Here is an 18809-nt window from a genome sequence, read left to right as displayed (position 1 = left end):
CGGAAAAGCATCAAAATGGAATAAAGCAGATTTAAGGTGGTAGATGTTTATAAACCTAAATAAACTATTTGTCATGTCAAGAACTGTTTTAATCATCTAAAAATAATGTTTCTCAAAGGATGCACAGAGAAACACTAGTTTCACATGAGAAATATTTCTCCTAGAACACACACAGAGCCTGCACAGCTCTGTGGTCAGATGAGCTTAGGAAATTTACCTGCTGTTTTCTGAATGTGTACTAAGTTTTGTGGCACACTGAATGGTCTGATAGAGTTTACATCAAATAAACTTGTTTTTCTTAAACTGGCATTTTCAAAACCTTCTTGATCTAATGAATCTTTTAAGTAGAAAGTGTGTAACCCCTTTTAGTATTTGGAGACCTCGTATTTCACAGAGCTGTTTTTTAAAGAATATTGATGAATTGTCTCTGTGATGTGTGTGAGTATTTGAACACTGAAATGGCATGAACTCTCACGTTATTTGGTTTTGAGAATTTGCCTAGAAGTACTTGGAAGATGTTCAATTACTTGGATCAATTTAGGCTGCAAAATTACAACACCCTGAACAAAAACTCAAACTCAAGCTTGACTTACCTGTTATTAAGCTGTTATTGACTAAATTCACTTTTTAGTAAATCTTCCTTTTATTTTGTTCTTTCTGTCTACCTACTGAATTGGTAGCTACCTTCTGAATCTCCAATTTGTTGATTGTGTGGCTAATATTTTAATGCTGATCCTGTGATTTAATACTTTAATGAGTTTTACTGATTTATTTTACAACATTTTTAATAAGATGCACTCAGAAGTCCAAAGGTTTAAATCACTCTGAGTTATTTTTTTATAAATATCACATCATGCAGTTGATAATTACATTCATGCTGTTTATCCTCCTTTCCCATCATCCCCTACCATCTTCCTCAAATTGTTAATTCTTGTGACTGATTGGATTTAGGCAGTCTAAGAAAGTGCATGTGGAAGAGGCTTGTGGATTGTGAAACATTCCACAAATGTAGAGTGACAGCATTATGAATTGGTTCAGCAACTCTTTTTTAAGGAATGACCACATAGCATATTCTGGGTCAGGTAGTAGGGCTACAGATAGAAGTTGTCTGCGTTCTGACTGTGAATGAGTTAGGAGTTGGAGACAGCTGACATACAGTTAGGATCAGTGAGTTGATACTGGTATCAAGGCATATTATAGGAGTTTTAGGGCATCGTACAGTCAGGTGGGGGTAGTACAAACAGATTGTCCAGAGAGACTGATCCCTAGTAGTGGGTATTGTTGGGTAAACAAAGAGTAGCTGAGGATAGATGCTTATGAAAAGATGCTCAACCTCAGCTGGTAACAGGTTTGTAACAGAAGGTTACAAACCGGAACAATAATAACATACTTTGTTACATTGGAGAGAATTAAGAAGCAGGGTTTAGCCTAGCGGTGAGACACTGTTAAGGCCCTGGTGTCCTGCAGCAGAGTACCTGGGCTGGATGTCTGGCTGTGGCTTTTCAATAGTTTCCTGCTGGTGCAGACTCTGAGATATAGCAGTAATGGCTCAAGTAGTCGGGTGTGTCATCAGACCTCTGGCTTTGGACTGGCCCAACCACAGCCAGAGTGTGAATCCAGGCAGTAAAACAGTGGATAAAGAGGTTTCTCTCCTTCTCTTCCTCTCTCTCTAACTTTTGAATAAATAAATCTTTAAAAAATTTTAATGGATTATGTTCCATCTCCACCCCACTGAGGCATTTCTGATCCAAGTCTCATGGTTACCAGCTCAAGCACCCATTGGTCTCATCTTCCTTTGCCTTTGGCAGCCAAGGCCACTTCTACTTTGGAAACACTTTCCTCTCTTGGTGTTCAGAATCTCTAAGCCCATCCTGTTTTCTTTCTCCTGTAAAGGTTGCTGGAAGTCTTTTCTTCCAAGAGCTCTAGATGTTAGCATCATCAGCCTGTGTTCTCGGTCATGTTTCTTTTTCATCCTCATGCCTGAGCAGATGTTCTAATACCAGAACCACTTTGTTTATGTGACTTAAACATATCAAATAGTTATGTGAACTATCAAATCTTGTCTAGGAGAAAGTAAAATGGGTACGTTGAATGAACATTTTATTATTAGTTCACTTTAAGTAACACTAATGTATGTGGCATATATTAATTTTGGGGGAAAAATGTATGTTTCAAAGCTTCCCCTAATTTAGAATGATGATGTTTAACATCTTTGCAAATCTCTTCAATGTCTGGCATAATAATAATAATAAGAAGAAGAAGAATAAGAAGTAGGTTCATCTGTCTGTGCGCTCAGTGTATTATGACATATTGCTTGGGTGGGAGAGCTTCAAAGAGTTTGATGAAAAGCTATGCATGCATTTCAGTTTTTTTTTTTCAATAAAACAAGTTTGCTTTTAAATCCCACTTTCATGCCATTATTTTGAAGTTCCCTCACAGTTGGTAATGGAAGTAGCATTTTTAATAGCCTTCCTAGATAACTGAATAATCTTTAGTCTATAACAAAATCTGCAAGTGGTTGTTTCTTAAACATTGCTTGCAGCATAGAATCTGAAATTATGGTAATGAACCTTTGTATTGTTTTGTTTTTACATCTGATTTAACATTAGTGGATCTTCTATTTGCACATGATTTTATACGTCAAATAGTAGTCATGTGAGTAAACGCTAGGGTAGCAGTGGGCATTTGGCACAGAGGTTAGGATGTTCTATCAAGTGCCCGAGTTGGAGTCCTGACTCGGCTTGCATTTCTGTTTCCTGCCAGTGGGCATTCTGGAAGGCAGAAGGTGATAACAACATTGCGGCCATCCGCATGGGAGATCTGACTCCTGGCTCTGACTTGGTTCAGCCCAGCCGTGTGGGCATTTGTGAAGATAGATAACTGGAGGATGTAAGATTGATGTCTCTCTATTGCTTACCCTCTCTCCCTGCCTCTCACCTTTCAAATAAAATTTTAAAAATAAGTAAAAATTCAAAACTAAACACTGGCTCACTGAGTTATCCATACACTCCAAATGTTAGTCTATTTCATGATGAGTTGGTTAATATTGCTATGTATTTCATTACAGAAGCTTAAGAATGAGGATGCTGTCAAATTCCTAATGACATTTTCTAAAATGCATTTTTTTCTTTGAAATCTTGAAGTTTATGTATGATTAGCAATCATAAGTAATCCTGTCAGTTATTTTCTTCCAAGTGACACGGTCATCTCATTCATCTTAGATAAAATAGCTTCCATAACCAAGTCTGAAAAACCACTTTGTTATCCAGTCATTTTTCAATAAAAATCGTGTTCCATAAAAAATCAGTTCAGTTCTCAACTCATCTCCATGAGTGGTTTCCGTTATAACAGCCATCGTAATTTGTTAACGTTTGTTATGCGGAAGTGCTGGGTGCACATTTCACAATTCATCAGATTAAATTATCCAAAAATTGTGTGCTTCCTTTAATACACCTGATTACTTTTTTCTCCTTCATAGGCAACATTTTAAAGGGAAGATCTTGTTATAAACTCAGAGTGTAGAGAAGAGTCCAGTGATGACTCATATAGAGAGACTTCAGAAACTTCATGGGAAAATGGGAATAGAAGATCATTATTTTGTGCATTTAAAAAAAAAATCCAGCATTCTTTTTCACAATGTATATTTTCCATGAATTCCTTGAGGATTTCTTGTGGCATTTTGTGTAGGTACTTTTATTCACGTTAGCATGTTGATACCATTGCCCTTGCACCATTAGTATGAATAGCTACACAGTAAAGGCAAACATTATTTTAGCATTGTGAAAATAGTTTTACCTGGTGGGACCCCTAAGGAGTCCATGGATCACGTTTGAGGAACTGCCATTACGGATTCAGTTTCACTCCAGCCAGTCTCCTCCCAAACTTCAAATGACCAACTTTCTGGTTATTTGTTTTGCTCAATGTAAGTAAAACAGGGCTAAGCGCTGGCAATTATATCACATGTAATTTGTGAATAATGAATTTAATAAGGTTATTAAGCCCATTAGTGTTTAGTACTTACAAGTCCTTTCTCTGAAATATGAAATTAGGTTACCAAATCTTGGCTGCAAATCCCTACCCTTCAATTTTCTCATTATAATGCCCAAGTGACAAGGCTGGGCATTTCACACTGCCTTTCAAAATTAGGCTTTCATATAGTGTCTTCTGAATGGGAATGAACAGATAACCTTTAACGCTTAGATTCTAGGACACCTCTCATCAAAGATGTGCTTAAGTGTCTTTGAATACCATTATTATGCCTCTTACAACAATGGCTTTGTTTCTTTCTAGGCTTCTGCAAAGCATTTGTCGCTGGCCCAATGCAGCAAATTTAGGCCAGTCGCAGAATGAGCCACATGTCATCTAAAAACCCTGTCTTGTTTGTGCTTGCTTACGTCCTTTATGTCCCTGGCTGCTCTCATACTCCTCTCTCCAGTGTGGCGGTGTAATTTGAATAACTTTTGTCTATTCTTTGGCTTTCACAACTCTCTTTGGCTGGCTTTAACTTCATATATATGTATAGATGTATATGAATATTATACATTAATACACTATGTAATAATTTAGTAAGCACATATACAGATATGTATAGATACTATATATATAGATGCTATATTATTATATCTATATCTATATATCTGTATCTATATTACACTTTGCATTGCTACCTTGTTTCTCTTCCTAAGCCCACCGCCCGCAGGCCTGCAGAATTCCACTGACTGGAAGGACTCCTTACCTGAGAAAAAAGGGGAATTGGACAATCGTAGCTCCCCAGCTTAGAAGTTGTCTGGCTTGTAAGTTCATGGCATCCTGTGATATCAGGTGCTTGTCTAAATATTAAATAGAAGCAGGATCCTAATACTGTACTTTATGTGTAGTAGTTAAGGGGTGAAGGCTGCGTATTTAGTGGTATAGGGACAGCAGAAGCAATTCCCCTGATTTCCTCGAATGCTACTAAATCAGTGGCATTGCCGAACAGGACAATCCTCTGATCATTAAGCTTAAACATCAGAGCTAACTTCAGGTGCCACCTGGTCTACCTTAACTTCATCAGATAAAAGATAAAGGGATGTTAAATGGTCACAGAGGATGAATAAATACAGACCTCCTTCCCTCGCGCTGCTCTGGCTCAGGGACTTGAGATGTGAGATATTGTTTTCAAAACCACATCCCGCCTTTGTGGTTGATGTTTTGATGTTTCCCTTCTTCTGTACATGTTACTGGATCTTGAATTCTTTAACATAGGGTAGGATATTTCTGAAACATGAGTTCCTTTTGAAAGTGTTTTAGATATGAAGTACTATTTTTAGTCTTGAAAAAATACTTTCTCTTCCTATTTGTAGTTCTTTCTCCTATTGTCAGGTTTCCAGTGTCCCCAGATTTTTTTTTTTCCTGCTGATGGCCTGCTCAGTTCTTTCCTGAATCATATTGGAGAAAAATAAAACAATCACAGTCTTAAGAAAAATCACCTACTGAATTTTCTAGGAATGAAGGGATCAGATTCAACAAGTGGTGACTCAACTAAAGAAACTAAAGATTTATAAAACCGAGGGCCTTTCGATGTCCTCTGATGTGTACTGTAATTTCAGTTAAGGCTATATTCATCTCATGACGCAGATGTTAAATTTTGAGGAGATGGAGACAGAATAACAGAAGAAAGAGCGAACGAAGTAATTTTCTTTCTCCAACTGCCTCTTCATGCTTTCCTGAGGCGCATTTCCCAAGCAACATTATTCTCAGCTTAGCGTGAGGCTGATTGCAGATAGCAGGGAGCACATTCCAGACTCCAGTGGAACAGAGAAATCCATCAATTCTCTCCCGAGTTGAATAAGGATTTGAACTGAAGGGACAAACGCTCAATATGCCCATGGAAAGCTTCCCACAACTCCCCCAAGTGCTGCTTCAAGGTCAATATTGCTTACATCTTTGTTATTCTACCAGAAAAAGACCTCTGTTATATTCTAATCTTGTAACATTCAGAGGGGGAAAGGGAGGGGGAGAGACGGAGGGAGAGACAGAGACTCTCCCATCTGCTGCTGAACATCTCAAATGCTTCAACAGGCGGGTCTGGGCCAGGCTGAAGCCAAGAGCTAAGAATGTCATCCTGGTCCCCCCCAGAGGGCAGGAGGGACCCAGATACTTGGGCCATCTTCTGCTGCTTTTCTAAGTGTTTGAGGAGAAGTTGAATAGCTGAGACCTGAACTGCAACTCCAACATGGGACACTGGCGTTGTAACTTGCGGTACCACATTGCCAGTCCCTCTTGTTGGTGTTTCTCTGTACATTTTTGTTCTTTGAATAAGGCCTGTCATCGTTTGTGAGTATACCTTAACTACCTTAACGATGGCATGTGGGAGGGACTGTGTCTGCCTAACAAGGGAACCTCATGTAGCTTGGAGTCCAAGGAGTGCTTTTCTATGCCGGGGAGGTGGACATATTCTTCCTCATCCCAGCTGAGTGGCAGAGAACACAGGCTCGCCCCACAGAAGCAACTGGTTTAAAGACAGCTTGGGTCCCTGCACATTCACAGAGGAAATTCCCTGCAGGATAGGGGAACAACGCAACCAGACACAAGGCTGAAGGACAACACAGAGCCTCAGTAGAGGGTGAGTCTTCTGTAAATAGCAGTTCAGATGCTGTCATAACAAGAGCTTCATCAACAGTAGCTCCCAAAATAGACACTTTTCACAGAAGCCATGGCTAGGTGGTCACTTGCTCTCTGAGATGGTGCTGTAATCTGAGTGTGTCCCCCCCAGAAGTTCATGAGTTGGAAACTAGTCCCCTTGAGTAAGCTAAAAAATGGAAGCTTCAATGTGAAAATGCAACTCCGCTCTTTTTCTGTCTTCACAGGTGATTCCTACCTAAAAATGGGTATGGTTTCCTGAAGGCTTACTATGTTTTCTGGTTTCAAATCTAGTCTTTTCCTTACCCCAATCTCCTACATCTTTCAGCATTGGGGCATGTTGCATTGTTCCCCAAAAGGAGAGACTGTTGATTATTTCCGCAGATCTGTCTTGGGGACTTCTGTCTGGTGTTGTCATATCTGTCTTCCTCGATTGGGGTTGGCTTTATTTACTGTTATAGCACTTATAGCATTGGTGCCTGCTTAGGCAGTATCTAAAAAGTGTTTTTAAATCAAATGAGTAGATAGTAATCAAGTGGATTATTTATGGGAGGCAGTGTCTTTTGTTAAACATCACATGTTAAAATGATGCTTACATATTTGGGGAAGTCAAGATCCTGTGCGCATTTGCTCTCTCTCCAGTTTCCATGGCTCTTCTCACTGTCCCTTCTGGTGGACTGGTGTTCAGTCCGAGAAGACAGGGTTTTCTGGATGGCTCCATCTTTCCTTGAGTCTTGAAGACAAAGCTCTGCTATGACCTCCTGCTTAAACATGTGTGTCATTTATCTGCCATGTTCTTTACGCTTGTTCAACCTTGTAGATGCTTGAGGGATGTTGCAAAATACGTGACCTCCCAGTCCTGTGGTTTTCTACCTCTTAGGGTCTTTGCAAAGCCTAACCAGTGTCACAGGTGGTCCAGCCAACAATAGTCCCTGAATCAATCCTTGGTCATGCATGGTGAACTGGGCTTGTGTATGGATGGTTACTCTTTGTAAATCCAGAGCATTTAAGGCAAGAACTTGAGACTTATCAATGAATTTGAGACATATCTTGAGAAATGTCATCTTTTGAAAGTGAATACTCTAGTAAATGTCTTGGTCCCTTGAATCAGAAAAAAATCAGTGGCACATCTTCCATCAAATGTCAGGTACAGACCACAACACTGCAGGAATAGCTCCTTCCTGCCAGCACTGACAAAATGCAATTTTATATTACACCCCACGGCATTGTGGATAGACTCACTGTCAGTGATGGATTGTGCAATTATTCATAAGCAATTCATAATAATGCTGATATTATAATAAGCCCTGCCCCCTGTTCTTTGCTGACACAGGAGTACTGGTATGTTTTGAGGGTGTGCAAATACACATACTTGCTAGTGGAGTCCAGGAATCCAGTAGCACCAGAGAATTGAGGCCAGTCGAGCTCATCAGTCAGAGCTGTTGGTAAATTTAGGAAGGAGTTCTAAGGGAAAAAAACAAAACAGTCATGAGCAAAATGGTGGCTCTACAGGTTATAAGATTACGCATTGCCTAAGCATTAGAGTGTGATCGATCATATTAGGAAATCCTGTCCTTGTAGATAAAATTAGGTAACTTGGGATTATACCCAAATGTCAGCCCCCCACTCCACTCCAACATGACTCGTCTTTTTAAGAAGAAGAGGAAGACACCATGGACATAAAGATGCAGAGTGAAGGGCCTGTGGTCACAAAGATATAGGTTAGAGTGTTGCTGCTTTCAGCTGAAGAAGGCAGCAATGGCCACTCTTCACCAGAAGCCAGAGGTCTCTGAGCTTCTTCTACACCTCCTTCCTCAATTGCTGCTTCCCTCCCCACATGATACCCCCGACCCTCATCCTGGTCCCCAGTGTGATGTACAGCATGGGCTGGACATGGCAAGGCATGTGTTGGGGATAGTGGTGGGAAGGATTGCTTCCTGGTGTACCCCTGTATTGATTAAGACTTATCCCCTTGGAAGGAAAGGGGGCTCCCAGTCCATCCTAGAGGATCACAGTTCCAGTGACCGGGACTTGGTCACCTCTTAGCAGTCAGTTCCCATCATTTCCTGCTCTCTATCTTATTCTACCTCCCTCCCCCATATCTTTCTGCTTACACTGTGTGTTTGCTGTAGGATTTAAGAATATTCAATTCTGCTAGAAAAGACAAGGAAAACAAATAGAATGGATGAGATTCATAAGATGTGTTAAGCAGAGATAGTGAGTAAGCAAGAGCTTGTGAGATGTAGGCAGAATTTATGAGCTGTGTGAAGGCAGGTAGTAATCTGTAAAACCTGTCGGAAGTCAGAACAACATGCTCCTCCACGCCACACTCCCGCACCCTTACACTGTCAGGTGTGCAACGGCAGTGCCAGACTCGGGACGCTGGTCTGGTTCTAGATAGGGCTGCTCTCCGTTCCATAGGAGGAATTAGAGAACTCTGCTGGCCTAGGTACATTCATGTCATCTGGGATAATTGTGGAGGGGTGGTAGTTCAGAAGTGTGCCAGCAAAGAAAGGAAAGAGCATTAAAATATTTGGAGGAGGGAGGGGGAGGGGGGAGAGAAGGAGGGGGTGGAAAGGAGAGAAGGAAGGAGGGAGAGAGAGAGAGCTTTCACCCACTGGTTTTACTCTCCAAATGTTCACAAAGGCGGATGCTGACGAGGCCAAACCAGAAGCTAGGAATTCAGTCCAGTCTCCCGTATGGGTGACACGGACCCAAGTACTTGTCCATCGTTTACTGCCTCCCAGAATATGCATTTTCAGGAATCTGGAGTAGAGAGTAGAACTGGGACATGAACACAGGTGCTTTAATACAGGGCACACATGTCCAAGGGCATCTTAACTGCCATACTGAACACTTGACCTAGATAGAGGTTTGATCTAGGAAGCAGATCTGATTTCTAGTTGGTTTTACAAATGCAACACAACACCATGATTAGTGCATGATGTCATTTGAAGTAGATTCTATTCCTTGTGTAAACCCCACTGTCATTCAGGGGTGGAGGATGCTGTTCTTGTGTCTGGTGAGTGAAGATGTTAAAGGAAGGGGCAGGAGAACGAGGGAGATAGCAAACTGTCTTGGGAAGTGGGGTCCCCAGGCCCTCAGCACTCAGCTCTGTCTCTCTGGATTGAAAGAAACAGATCATGACCGCTTATTTGGGAGATTCCAGAATTCTTGCTGCTGTTCAGTAGCAAAAGCCAGTCAGAATTTAAGCTGCAGCGGCCAGTGGCTGGTGATTCACGTGCTTTGGGGCCAGGGCGGGTTGGCATCGTGCAGGTGGAGGCTCCCCAGGCCCAGGGAGGCCAGCTGCACAGCTCTCTCTCTCTTTACCATTTGACTAACCTGAGGAACACAGAGCTGTATTTTCCTGGCTGAATCTTTTAGATTTCACTGAAGGTGTCTGACAAGGTTTTACCGTTGCCATGGGCACATTAGAGAGGATCTCGCTATGACATTAACTCTCATGGCCACAGGAATATCCCTTCGCCTACTGCAACAGGGCCTTCAGGGATGGGAAGGGCTATGCTAAGAAGCAGGTTGACAAGTCAGAAGCTGTACCCTCTGTGGAAGTGTTCCTTTTCTGAATGGATTGTCCCGGGCTAAGGAGAAGTCCAATTTATTGTCAGCTAACACAGAAGCTTTGAGCCAAGTAACCTCAACATATTTTTTTTTCTCTTCCTTAGTTGGTGAGTAAAAAAAAATAATAATAAAAAATAACCACCATTAATAGTAACTGTTTTATAGACTCTAGCAAAAGGAGAATGTTTAGGTCATATCACATTAAACACTAAAAGCCTTATTCACACAACATTATACCCAAGATATCTTGGGCATTTAAGGCGGGAAAAATGTAAATTAAGATTTCCCTCATCAACTCCAGCTTATGCCTCTTGAGTGTTTATGTTCTTAGGAAACTCATGTTAAATGTACCTTAAATGTGCTTAAGTGGAAAGACTTAATATTTACCAAGAAAAGTCTTGCAAATCTGAAGAGCATGAGCAACTCAGTGAGTGTGGGATGAACTACTGCCTTGTTTCAAATTTTCTTCCAATTTTTATCCACAACACAAGTTTTTGTTTAAATATGTGCATTCCATATTGTGCATTCTGTTTCAGGTAATATTTTCACTGACCATTATCTGTGTATGTCCATGCATTGAGAGCCATTGTTTCTCATATTATACATATTTAACAAATAATGGTAGAATTTGGGAGTATTTTAGTCCCTAATTTCAACAAGCAAAACAGTTTTGGGGTGATTGATCATGTTTATTTTTATGCATTTAAAAGCAGAGAGACCGATGTCTTCTACCCACTGGCTCACTCCCCACATGCCCACAGTAGCTGGGGCTGGGTCAGTCCTGAGCAAGCAGCCAGGACCTTGTCAGATCTCTATGGGATGGGTGGCAGAGATCTTAAGTACTTTTTTAAAAAGATTTATTGATTTGTATTGGAAAGTCAGATTTACAGAGCGAAGGAGAGACAAAGACTTTCCATCCGCTGAGTCACTCCCTAAGTGGCCACAGTGCTGGAGTTGAGCCCATCTAAAGCCGGGAGCCAGGAGGCTTGCTCTTCCAGGTCTCCTACATGAGTGCAAGGTCTCAAGGCTTTGGGCCATCCTCAGCTGCTTTTCCAGGCCACAAGCAGGGGGCTGAAAGGGAAGTGGGGCAACTGGGCATGAACTGGTGCCCATATGGGATCCTGGTGTATGCAAGGTAAGGACTTTAGCCACTAGTTTACTATGCCAGGCCCGACCCTATTTATTTTTAGCCATCACTTGTTGCCTTCTAGAGTGTAAATCAGCAGGGAGCTGGGTTAGAAGCAGAGCTGAGACTCAAAACCAGGAGTTCAATATAGGATGGGGGCATCAATATCTACCCCTTATTTGGGTTTATTAAGTGTTGAGTATGTGCATGGTGTCACCCACACAGCCGTCCGGTTCTGGTGATTTTCCGATGATGCGTGGAGTATCCTGTGTGCCTTTATCTTACTGCTCACAGCTAGGCACTCCCAACCAGCAGTATCTGCACAGCATACTCCCTTGTCTAGTACACTTAACTAGTTTAGACCTAAGTTGACTATTTTGAACCAGTACAAAGTTACTTGGAGCAATCTGCAGTTTTTGCTACTTGGAAAATTTTCAGTAAGTGTATCTGACATATTTCCTAGGAGTTAAACTCTCAAGTATTTTTGATTCCTAGGAATTTGGTGTTTGGTTGGTGTTTGGTGTGTGAAGGCAGGCTTTTTATTCTCCAGACTATTGTTTTCTGTTTCTTCATTTATCCTGCAGGTGGCGCAGGTGAGGCTTTCTTCTTGTGCCTTTCAGCCCACAGGGCCACCACACTGGCCTATCCTATTCCAGTCCTTCCCACCACCTCAGTTCCCCCTTTGTGCCAGATGCTGAGACAGGGAATGTGCACAGATATACAACTCTGCAAAGCAGGGATGAGTCGTCATCTCCCTCTTCCTCCTCTCTGGCTTCTCTAGCTCCTCTTTGAGCCAGTGCATCTTTGGATGTTGGCTATTAGCTCTTAACACAGAACAGGCACCTCCAGCTCAGCCAACAGCAGTCAGGGCCTGTCCAAGCCCTCACCCAGGAGGAGGTCTGAGAAAACTCCCCTTGTGTGTTGAGCATCTTCTGTTCAGATTCTGGCCTGTGGAGGATTTCTCTCTACTCTGTTGGTGGAACAGTTTCTTCCACAGGGCAGTGCAGGGCCCAGAAAAGTTCTGCTGAACAGAACTTGATGGTTGACCTGCTGAAGTCACAGAGCTGCTAGTGATGGGACTGGGACTTGAACCTGGGCTTTGAGTTGGAGAGGAGTAGTAGTAGCAGCTTACTGTTCTCAGCCTTTGGCAACATAATTGTATCTTGTCCTTGCTTCTCCCTCATGCTGCCTAAATACAGTGGAATCATAAAATTGGCTAAGTGGGTTTTGCCTGAAATGGTTGAAAATAAGATTTCCTGGCTACATGTTTAGGGGATGCTTTTTTGGATACTGCTTGGGGGTGAAAGTTCAGAAATCCACAGGTACACTGAGTGATTGCCACCATTGTTGCCTTCTCTGTTTCTCCTGTACGGATGCCATGTCTAACCCGTGAATAATGTAGAATGAGCATTTGGGGGAATCAGTCCTAAAAAGGTATGTGATACCCCCAGCGACAGCCTCATCCTGCTCCACTCTGCTATGCTTGAAGCTGGTTCTCCTAGCCCGTGCTGGGGAAAGGCAGCTGCCAAGAGCAGCACCCAGCGGTGCCTTGGGGCTCCAGCCTCCAATAGCAGGTGAAGCTCTGTGAGGATGGAGAGTGGCTGTGTGTGGCTTCTACAATCTCAGTCTTAACCAGATGGGGCAGCACAGTTCTTGTTAACTAACGCTTTACTGTAGATAATTTCTAGAATTTAACTTTCTTTTTTTTTTTTTTTTAAAGATTTATTTTTATTATTTTTTTTATTGGAAAGACGGATATACAGAGAGGAGAGACAGAGAGGAAGATCTTCCGTCCGATGATTCACTCCCCAAGTGAGCACAACGGGCCGATACTATGCCGATCCGAAGCCAGGAGCCTCCTCCAGGTCTCCCACGCGGGTGCAGGGTCCCAAAGCCTTGGGCTGTCCTCGACTGCTTTCCCAGGCCACAGGCAGGGAGCTGGAAGGGAAGCGGGGCTGCCGGGATTAGAACCGGCGCCCATATGGGATCCCGGGCGTGCAAAGCGAGGACCTTTAACCACCTGCGCCACCGCGCCGGGCCCTAGAATTTAACTTTCTAAGTTGAACTCATAAATCTAATTCTACCTGCAGTGATGAGAGTCTCCTCTTGAGGGGAGATCCTTGCGCCCTTGTAATTCAGTTTACAAACAAACGCACATGCGTGTATCAAGCAATAGTCTGTACTGTCCATTCTTCTGAACATCGTACCAAGCAACTCTGAGTTCCTCCTCCATGAATTCTGAGTCTGAGGGGCACTGGCCACTCAACCCTGCCCATCTGGGGCATCTTGAAGACTCTGCTTAACCTTAATGTGCCTCAGTTTTATGACCAGTAAAAGCGAAGGAATAATGACACTTATCTGATCGGGTGGATGAATGAATTAGAACAGATTCACCCACATACACATTTCAGAATGGTTAGCATTCAGAAAGTGCTGCTGGTTAGTATATTTCTAGGGAAGTCCAGGGCAGTATGTCAGTGCACCAATGGGACACTCATCCTGTATGTGGACCTGAAGAAAAAGAAAAGTATTATCTGCTGCTAGTGCTATGCTGAGAGTGTTGGTATTTCTTAGTACACCTGTGCCAGAAGATTACCTCCCGTGTGGTAGGATAAGGGCAGGGGTTTATGGGAAGTGATAGTCACGAGGGCTCTTCCTTCCTGAATGGGATTAGTGGGCTTTTATGTAAGACTCAAGTGAGCTCTGTTGTCCCCTTCCACCATCTGAGGACGCAGCTAGAAGGCACCATTTAAAAATTATTCATATGCTTATAAGGGGGAGAGAGAGAGAGAAAGAGAGAAAGAGACCGAGAGACCCTATCTATGGCTTCATTCCCCCAAAGCCTGCAGTGACCAAACTCTGAGAATGGAGACTACAACCCAGGTGTCCAAGTTGAGTGGCAGGAACCCAGTCACTTGAGCCTGAACCGTCACCCCCACCACCCCCAAGGTGTTTATTAACAGAGAGCTGCAGCCAGAACCCAGAGATGGGCATCAAACCCAGCTACTGCAATGTGGGTCATGGGTGTCCTACTTGGCATCTTGTCTGCTAGGCTAAATGCTTGCTCCAAAAGGTGCCATAACTGAAACAAGGAGCACTCTCTCCCCAGACACTGAGCGTGTTAGTGGCGTGATTTTGGACTTGAAGCATCCACACTGTCACCAGAGAATTTCTGCTGTTTATAAATTACCCAGGCTAAGATATTTTGCTATTACATTATGGAACAGAATGTGACACTGATTCTTGAAAAGTTAGTAAGGGAAGCCAGGTAAGGAGGGTCAGGACAGAATAACTCAATCACTGGTGACAGCACATGCCAAACCCACGACTAAATTCATCACACGGTATTTGAAGAACAACAAACACCAAGTATATCAGTAAGGAGCAAACTATCCCCACGTTCAGCAGCTTAAAGCACGCTATTGATAAGCAGATTATCAATGAAAAACTCCTCGGCCTCTAATGTGATGCCTGCTTGATGCTCATTTAAACTTGTACTGGGGCTGAATATGTAATTTTGAGGGAAAAAGCACAGCAGGTTTTCCTGATTCAATGCTAACCTGAAAACTTAAGGGCCTGGGGACAGTGAACTAGCTGAATAAAGAATCCTAGCAAAATAATATCAGCAAATGGAAAGAGGACAGAATGCCAAACCACATTTTGTGTTTCATCTTTTCTGCCTGAATATGGCTCTTTTTTTTTTTTTTACCTTGTCAGCGATCCTTAGTTTTCTTCTTTTTCCCTTTTCTATTATTTATTATTTAAGCTCCAACCCTATGATTTATTTAGTGGATGAATGAGTTCAGGGATGCATTTATCTGATTGCCCTGTACCAAATGAGAACACAATGTGCAGTCGGATTCTTTCTACTGAATTCCTTTCCCTGCATCATTTTTTGTAAGAGTGGTGGCAGAACTGAATCCAGATTCACATAAAACACAAGATCAGGAGTTAAAAATGTATTGCTCTTACTCAGAGATAATCACAAGGCAGTTCTTTCTTGATCAGTGGAACAAACTCTCAGAAAAGAGAAATCTTCCAGGGGCTAGATACAAGCAACAAGAGGTGCACATTGTGGTTCCTTCAGACCACACTACCCTACCTCTGCTGCTCTCCTGGCTTCGCTAGTGAATTGCTACTCGGTGACTAAGAAGTAGGCAAACCATGGCTTCTCAGCAAGATTAGATGCCTGCCTAGCCTTCCTGGTTGTCTTCCAGGGTTCTCTTTATACTGTGCATGCTCAGCTAATTGCAACTAAGGTTAATTTGGCCAAACCTCTTCAATAAAAGGGCCCCTGAGCTCTTCTGTTGTAATGCAGAAGCAGCCACCAACAATAAGCAAAGGAACGGGCATATTTGAGTTCTGATAAGATGTAGTTCATACAAACTAGTGGGGGGCATTTGGCCCAAGTACCATAGTTTCCTGACTTCTGCTCAGACTCAGACTAAGCTTGCATATCGACCACTTCTTTAACGGTACCGCCTTGCATAGCTAACTTTGTAAGTCTCAATTTATCTATGAAATATACCCAGGAATAGGTATGTTTCAGTCCTGTCGTGGTCCATTTCAGCTGCTGACACAAAATACCTTGGTAATTTGTCAGAAGCAAAACTTGGTTTATCACAGGTGGGCTGGGGCGTTCAGGTGGAGGCACTGGTAGAGTTGGTGTGGTGCGTGGTGAGGATTCGCTCTCAGCCTCAAACGTGGTGCCTTACTGTGTGCTCTTTGGTGAGAAGAACCAGGAGATTCTCCTGAGCCTCTTTTATGAGGACATGACTTAATCGCCTCCCAGAGCACCCAGCTCTCAATAGCATTGTATTGATGATGTGCTCTAGGGAGCTAGTTCAGGGCAGGAGTTTGGAAGTCACAGCTCCTTGCCTATATAATCCTACCTGTCAATGTCAAATGATGCTCCAGCAACCTGAAGGGGACAGTGTTATGGTGTTATGTAACCACCCCCCTCCCAAGCCCCTTAGAGGCCAGACTGCGGAGGTTCTAGCACTCCTGCTGGCTCAGTCTCTTGGCCTTTCACGGACTTTCCTGTGGTCTTAACTCTGAAGACAGAAGATAGTAATCTCTCCTTCCGGCCTACTCTCTCCAAACATGATCCACATATGTCTGTATTCCTCACCGGGCAGACAGAACAGGTGGCATGTGGTGAACACATGGTCCCAAATATTTGCTTGTTTTATTGAGAATTTACTTGTGTATCTTCCGAAGGAGACTTTAGGGTCCTTGAGAATGAGAGACTTTGTTCTTCACTTCTAGAGTCCCTGATGTACACCTTTATTCCTTTTCTCAAGATTAAATAACACAGGTGGGTCATGTCTGCCCAGGCCTCTGGCTTCTGTCGCAGCGTGGTGTGGCCATGTGACTAGGTCAGAACTGTGGGGAATGAGCGAGGACAGTCACACCTATGATGAGTTCGCTCAGTGGATGTATATATCTTCATATGGCCTTCGTCTCCCCTGCCAGTGCCAAGTGGCAACATTGGGAGCAGCCACTTTAACCCAGGGCGAGAAGCCTAATGTTGAGTATAGCCTGGCTGACCTGCAGCCCCGAAGTCCCGCATGTTAGGATCCTTTCTTGCAGCAGTTGAGCCTATACCCTGGCCGATCAATAACCAGCACTGAAATTGCCCTTCTGGCTGGCTCCCAACTATACATTTTCAACATGAGTCCAAGATTTTTAATCTCTTTTCTTTTGAGTTCTTTCTGTTATTAGATTTTCATTTCTTGGCTCAAATGCTAGCTTCAATTTCTGTCTCTGGAATCTTTGTATCTGGGGATTACAAGCTAATTCACCTCTCTGACAAGCCCCTCAACCATTGCCTAAAGTAGAGAATCCCCAGATGCCAGTCTGTACTCCCAGGCAGTTGTCCAGGCGTGGTCTGGATTATGCTGTCCTTCCCTGTCCTCACCACCCTGTTTGCTAAGGAATGTCATGGAAGGAATAGGCTTTTAAATAAACCAATGAAGAACTACCACATGGCAACCCATTGTAACTATCCAAACGTATATTGAAATATCCAGATATCCTCTCTGCACATTTCAGTGGATGCAGGGCGCTAGGCATTTCCCCTGTGATGAGTTAGTTCCAGGAAACTCCTTTTATGGCTCAGGAATGCAGAGAAGAAGGAAGCAAAGACAACCAGAAGCAGAGACAGCCAAGCAGAGGGCAAGAGACAGTCCTTCAGTGATGGGGTATGCCATATAGTGCAGACAGGGACTGAGCCCCTTTGTGGGCATCTTCCTGGTGCATAGGCAGGAGCAGGCATGGGGGCTGTAAATGCCTTTGAGGGATTGTAAATGCCCTTGAGAAGTACAGAGCTAACAATAATCGGCCTTGTAGTTTTTCCTGAGCACGGGTATTTGGCTTTCCATCCTCTCTGAAGTCAGCGAGAGATGATGAATGACCTGAAGACGCACCCTCCAAGGCTGGCAGCAGTGAGTCCCAGATGCTCACCTCGGAGAGGGCACGGGACGTTGAACTGATCAGAACTCACCAACAGTCCATCTGGCCCATGTTCATGTGCAGGGAAGGGGGGACTGAGAACATTCTGTGTCTTGTGGCCTGACTGTTGCCCGAGAAAGGGATTTCCCAGGGCAAACAGAACTGCCCCTTTCTGGCAGAATCAATGGGCAATAACTAGGTTTGGGACATCTCTTCCCACTGCTCACTGTGTTTAATCTGCTGGCCTGCAAGGTGTCAGAGCAGCAGGCGAGGCGACTTGGTCTAATTTTACTAATCCGTGGACTTTCATCTTAAAAGAATCATAATAAAAAAGCACTCTAGTGCTTCTGAAGCTGACATGAAGTTAACTCAGATGGAATTTCCATATTTTAGATGCACCATGAAAAGCTGCCTTTATGCTCACCGATAAACCCAGAGAGCAGGAAGCAAAGAGGCTTAGTGAGGGTGGGGTGAGAGCTTCGATCTGACTGGTGCCCCTGGCAGCTCCCAGAGAACAGTCAAACCTCACTGCCAGAATCATCTCCTGGAGGTGAGAGAAGTGGGCACAGGCTTGAAAGACCAGGGAGTCGCTCTGCTCTTGGTTAAATAGGCACTTCTTTTTTCAGTCCAGATTAAGGATTCATTTTGTCCTTGACACAGCACGAAATTCAATCTGCGTCTACTTACCCTACAGACAACAGCCTGTCAGGGGTCGTGCTAAGATTCTATAATAAGACGGGAAACAGTCCGTGAGCAAAATAAGCGTTTGGGAAATTGTATTTTAGAGCCGCTCCTCTGCTCTTCCCCAGCCCTCCTTCCCGGACTCATGATGCGATTCCGGTTCAGTGAAACGCAGTCTTGAATATTTTGGATATCATTTTTGAACAGATGGGGGAGGAGGCAGGAGGGCAGCCTCTACTGCTGGCCTGGATGAGCTCTCTACTGCTCTTCGTTTGCCACAAAACAACTCAAGCCGTGACTGTCTGCCTTTGAAAGGAAAAGAGAAAAAAAATGCAGCTAAACCCCAGCG

General features: G+C 43.4%; 1 protein-coding gene across 5 annotated transcripts in view; it reads right to left on the bottom strand.

The window, feature by feature from the left end:
* Positions 1–18809, bottom strand: part of AOAH (acyloxyacyl hydrolase) — a 249021-nt gene that overhangs the window by 51117 nt on the left and 179095 nt on the right. For all 5 annotated transcript variants that reach the window (XM_040964660.1, XM_040964664.1, XM_040964662.1 and 2 more), the window contains one exon: positions 7994–8085. In XM_040964660.1, coding sequence (XP_040820594.1) covers positions 7994–8085 — 92 coding nt within the window. The remainder of the gene's footprint in view (positions 1–7993; positions 8086–18809) is intronic.

Source organism: Ochotona curzoniae, unplaced genomic scaffold, assembly GCF_017591425.1.
Source record: "Ochotona curzoniae isolate NIBS_2020 unplaced genomic scaffold, NIBS_Ocur_1.0 scaffold_3835, whole genome shotgun sequence".
Classification (NCBI taxonomy): domain Eukaryota; kingdom Metazoa; phylum Chordata; class Mammalia; order Lagomorpha; family Ochotonidae; genus Ochotona; species Ochotona curzoniae.
Note: the sequence above shows the minus strand (reverse complement) of the source record. Positions and strands in the feature narration are given on the sequence as shown.